The 5616-nt window shown below is 32.4% G+C and overlaps 1 protein-coding gene across 1 annotated transcript; it reads left to right on the top strand.

The window, feature by feature from the left end:
* The first annotated feature begins 4745 nt into the window (after positions 1–4745).
* On the top strand, positions 4746–5360 carry LOC136276369 (uncharacterized). The gene has a single exon (XM_066088255.1). The coding sequence runs from the start codon at positions 4746–4748 to the stop codon at positions 5358–5360; it is 615 nt and encodes a 204-aa protein (XP_065944327.1).
* The last annotated feature ends 256 nt before the right edge of the window (positions 5361–5616 follow it).

Below are 5616 nucleotides of genomic sequence, written 5' to 3'. Positions count from 1 at the left end.
CAGGAAGCTGTATAAAAAGTATAAATAGTCACTGTACAATTACACACCATTGCTGTTCTTAAACCAATGCATATTCATACTTACTTGGAATTTGACTAAAATATGGACTAAAATTTACGAGAGAAATCTTGTTTATTGATCGCAATATGTATAGTTCTATTTATTTTAATTGCAAATAAGATATTTATTTCAATAATAATATTGCAATTTTTGCCGCTAGGTGGTGTCCGTCGAATCCACCAAGTTCATTATCGACGTCACATTCAAGCTGACCGATAGCAATAGAGGAGGCTCATAGAGCCTCCGTCTAAAAATGAAAAAAAAAGTATTATTCTTTAATTTATTTCTTAAGGTATCTCACTCCTAACGTTTTGATTTCATTGTACAGATGTTCATTATATTTTAGAGGAATGTGATTTATTGATTTAAACCCCACAAAAAGATCATCATTTCATAACTATACAACATTCATAAAGAAAGTCCATTTAAATTCAAGAATAAAAAAGTTGTTTTGGGGGAGGGGGACTATATTCTTGTGCGGAAAGTTTTTTTTTAGTCGAAAATGACAGAAACAAGCAATTTTATAAATTTTCAAAATACTTTTCTTTTTATTATATTTGATAGGTTTGTGACATGTTCTGTAGGTCCCGTGTGATATGTACAAAACTAAATTTTAAGAGAGTGATAGACGTTTAGCATAAAATCACGCAAATATATAGAAAATGTCTGAATTATTTTAAGCCAAATTTTGTGAGAATTTTACCTTTGAAGCAGTATATTTGAAATTTGACAACACTGACTCCTATGATATTACGTCAAAATTATACTGAATACATATCTAGGCAAACTGGATTAATCTTATAAAATTTTTGATATTCAAAATGTTTTCGTTTCTTAAATCAAATTGTAACTATTATAGAGATTGTCTATTTTAAGTGCAAAAGGTCACACAAAAATTTATGCAGCTTCGTACAAATTTTCTTTGTAATCCCTCTATTTAGTGTGACCATTGTGCATAATTAAAAACAATATTTCAAGAACAAGTTTGCTAAATCAAAAATACTGACAACAAACCCTAATCAGGCTGAAATCGCATTTTAGGTGCAAAAAGGTCAAATTAAATTGGTCATAACTCAGAGGGATGAACACTGACCTCCCATTATCTTTGTATTTTTCAATGTGCTTTGTCTCCAGATTTTAATGATATACTTCTCAAGAAATTCTTGATACAAGATCATTGAGGAGTGGGATACCTTAAGTAGCCATATTTTATAATTGCTAAATAATACGTGTATTTAAAACTGATTCGCTATTGGTAAGAAAACAAACTAACAAACAAAGCCAATAAAAAACAAATTAAAAACAAATAGACATAAACACTCAAACAAAAGATCACCCATTAAAACATGTGAAAAAGGGATATGTATGACGCATACAAAATACAAATAAAATATAAAGTACAATAAAAAATTTTAATCTGTTTTTTTCCAACATCATTTATTACAACGGACAAAAAATGGAAAAGCAGGATAGGTGAATTAAAGGATCTAATCATTGCAAATTATTTCTTAGATATATCTAGAGTCCTACCCACTTATATGGACGTGTTAAATCAACTCCTACTCCATCTGGAATGGCACATGTTGATATCACAATAGAAAGTTTTGTGAAAGTTCTCACGTGGAATTCCACGAGACGTCTTTTCCTCCCTCGCCAAATAATGTGACGCTATCCGTATTCGGAAAAAGCATCAATTTGACAAAATAATCTTTAACTCCCTTAAACCTGAAAAAATACTTTAATAATATAATAATAATTAAAATATATGTTTTGTTTATGTGTTTTCAGTATAAAACATATCTTGTTGTAATTTGGGTTTTTTTTTCAGTGTTAGTTTTGATGACCAATAAAAAGATTTAAAAAAGAAGCATAATTAATCTGCTTTATGATATCTCTTGTAACTTTCACCCGTTGATTGTGTAATAGATAAAGTACTATACTATTTAGAACAAAATCTTTCTCTTCTTTTGGATATCACATGCTACAGACATATGCCCCCAAAAATAAATAAATCGATTTGCATCAGAGAGTTGAAGAAAAAAGGCTTTGTATATATTGCAGTCGTGACAAATCTATCGAGTCACTCCCACAAGATAAAGCGAAAGTGGAATATCGTACAACGAAAAAAATGGGTGTTTGTGTGGGCAGCCCCCTAGTCTCGTGCATGTGTTACTGCACGTGAGCTCAGTTCCTCAGAGATGACCCCCACAATCCATGGTAAATAATTCCTGTTTTATTTTGTCCTTTGAAGCAAGTTAACATTTAAGAAAATAAAGGTAACTTGATTTGTAGATAACATAAAACTTATATGCCACTCCCAATAGATCCCAATTGTTTACAAGTTGCGAAGTCTTTAAATTTGATTTTAATCTGATCTAGACATCCATGTACATTGTGCTTTAAAGTTTTGCTTCGCAAAAAGTTTGTTTAGGCTAATAAATACTCAAAGAAAAAACTGCTGTGGGTATTAATAAATGAACACATGTTTATAAATGTGTTTCTCTGACTTGCTAAAAATCAAACTTATAGATAAAGATAAGTTTTTATCAAGATTCCTTTTTTTTATTTCCAAAATTATGTGATCAAAACAATACTATATATTTAAAAAAAAAACCACACATCTTTTTGCATTGAATGTTATATAAAGTCTTTTAAACGAAAAAAAACCCTAACTCGTTATTGATAAATTGCAGATATAGTGGAAAAGCAGGTTATGCAATGTAGCTTATGTTTTTACATGTACATGTATACTGCAACAAAACACCATTTATCAAATCTTTATGAATCCTATTGTCTTTTAAATTTAGATCCCTATGGTTTTATTTTACCCTTTCAGTTTCGCAGTAAAAAATGTCAGTTCTGCGCCAGATTCAGTAATAGTATTAATAATGAAACAGACTACACTATAATTTTATTGGGAATGTTGCTATAATGTTAACACAATATATTAAGTTTATTAATTTGATTGCATCCCAAGATTAAAAAATATAGCAATCCTTTTATAAAGTGAATTGTAATGTTTACCCTTTCTAACATGTAAAGTGGTTATACAGGAACGGTAATAACTCTGCTCCGAATATTATCGTTGTAGTAAAAATAACCATTTCACTGGGACTATGGATAAATAAAGTATTTTGTATTAGCCAATAACCTAATGTTTAATTTAAGTGTACCCTTGTCTTTGCATGAGGGAAAATTAATGTTCATTAAGACCTGACACATTACATTACCTCTGATGGTTCACCCTTTTTTATTAATTGCAAAACAGAGATAATCCTCTACAAAAATATTGATTTTTCTCTCTTCTTACAAACTAAACAATCACAACTTTTGAAAAAAAACTTTCTTCCTTGAGTTTTTTAATGATCCAGTTTACTTTTGATGGTAGCCACGGGACGCCTTAAATGTTAGTTCCTTTAACCAACACTCTATCTTTCGAACAATCGTAGTGACATCGGCATCAATTGTGTTTTCCCTACAAATGATATATAAGAGTTCATACATTTTCAAGGGAAAAACATTGTTTTAAGCTGTTACCTTAATTAATGAATTGCATTACCTAAAAAAACCTGAAGATGGCAAGTCTTGTTTTTCAAAACATAAGATTAAAAAAAAATGCGCAAAAAGGCTAATATCAGTATTTTATTTAAACAATATTGCATTATGTAAAAAATATTACATAATAGGATTGGGCCGCAGGCAATCTGCCTATTTGAGCCCTCTCCTTTAACAGTCAATTTGACGAACATTGATGGTACAATGTTACGATAGAATATAGTTGAGAAAAACAAAGGAAAAATAAGTGGAATTAAGATGCTTGGTACCGGGTATTATTTATGTTCAAAATAAAAAATAGTTGTAGAAAGCTAGCAGTTCAGCTGTTTGAATGACACTGTGAATAATGCATTAAAACTTAAATCTTTTGGTAGCTAATACATGTACAATCTTAAATATAGCAACATTTTTGTTATAAGGCAAACTACTGTCCCCATATAACTATAAGTCCAGAGAGATGGGGATATCTAAATGTAAATTTTCCTCTGTGCATCATAATGTGGACAGACATAAAAATAATGATAAGCATTTTCAGATACATAACCACACATATCACAAATAGAATTTTCACACAAAAAAATGATTGGTCAACTTTTAAATTGCTTGCATTATTTCTTATCTTAAAATGTATAATATTTGCTTTTTTGTTTCCAAAGTCATAAAGTTTGTTTGACTTGAAAGGTCAAGGTCGACACCATTATGGTCACTGAAATCTGAGCTCTCTACTTTTTGCGTGTAGTGCTTCAAATATTATGAATTGAGTGTTTATAATTGGTCCATGGACTTTTATGTGTTTTTGGAGTGTCCTTTCGAAACGTGAGTCAATATTATTTAGCCTTTCTTGACTTTTTTTCTGTGAACATTGTATGTCTGTAAGATTGACATCTACTCACGATCACGATCAGTATCAGCATGCCGGAACACAAAAACGAAAACAGGTTTAGATTTGTAAGTCCAGCAAACCCAGCCTAAAAAAGAAACCGAATGACTCCTTAGGATCTGTATCTGATGCAGAAAGTGGCATTTCTGTTCTAAGCAACATATTAGAGAATGCGTCAAGCAGTGAAGAAAATTTGCGCAGGGTCACCAGTGTTATACTTGGAAATACACTTATCAAGAACGCTCTAGCGATGGAGCTTGTCCCTGAAATTGACCGAATGAGAGCTGAAATAAAAGACATGCATCGCCTAATTGACGATCTATCTCAGTATTCTAGAAAAAATTGTCTAAAAGTTTCTGGCATTGCAGAAAGTTCACACAACTCAAATGGAGACCCAGAAAACACAGACCAGCTGATCCTCAACCTATGTAACAAAGTAATCCTGAAGTCCACTGGCACCACCCTCAACCCATGGACCATCAGTAACTCACACCGCCTTGGGCCAAAGCAACGCTCCCGCAACGACCCACCGAGAGACATCATCGTAAAGTTTGTGCGGTACCGTGAACGTGCCCTCGTGTATGGCAATAAGAAAAATCTCAAGAACTACAACAACAACCCCTCGAGTGGATATAAGGTTTTCGTCAATGAGGCACTGACCAAGACTCGTGCCGAGATGTTTTCGCGTCTGCGTCAGTGTAAAAGAGATGGCCTAATTGACTCGTGTTGGACATATGAGGGAAATATCTTCGTCAAAAAATCGCGAGGTGATCCCAAATCAATGATCCGAAGTGATGATGACGTGCTGTCCATTGAACTTCTTGGTGAACAGCGTACACAGATCCTGGAAACTTCGGAAGTGTAATCACTATGCCTTGTCAGCTGATTATCAGCTGTTTAAATCCTAATCTCAAGGCCATTCTCAAAACTCTTTCGTTTCACATTATATAGGTAAACGATATGATGTCATTTTCATTACACGCAAACATTCCTACATGCTACTATCAATGCTATTTTGTCATGTATACTATCAGAATTCACGAGTTTTTGATAAACATTGTTCTTTATTGCACTTTTGAAGTACATTCTTTTTATCTTGATATGTCTCGATGACTTTCTAA

Source organism: Magallana gigas, chromosome 6 (assembly GCF_963853765.1).
Source record: "Magallana gigas chromosome 6, xbMagGiga1.1, whole genome shotgun sequence".
NCBI lineage: Eukaryota > Metazoa > Mollusca > Bivalvia > Ostreida > Ostreidae > Magallana > Magallana gigas.
The sequence above is the reverse complement of the archived record's forward strand: the minus strand, read 5'-3'. Positions and strand labels throughout refer to the sequence as shown.

What these genes read in the sequence shown, in the direction of transcription:
- LOC136276369 (XM_066088255.1), top strand. Translation starts at nt 4,746, where the DNA reads ATGGAGCTTGTCCCTGAAATTGACCGAATGAGAGCTGAAATAAAAGAC.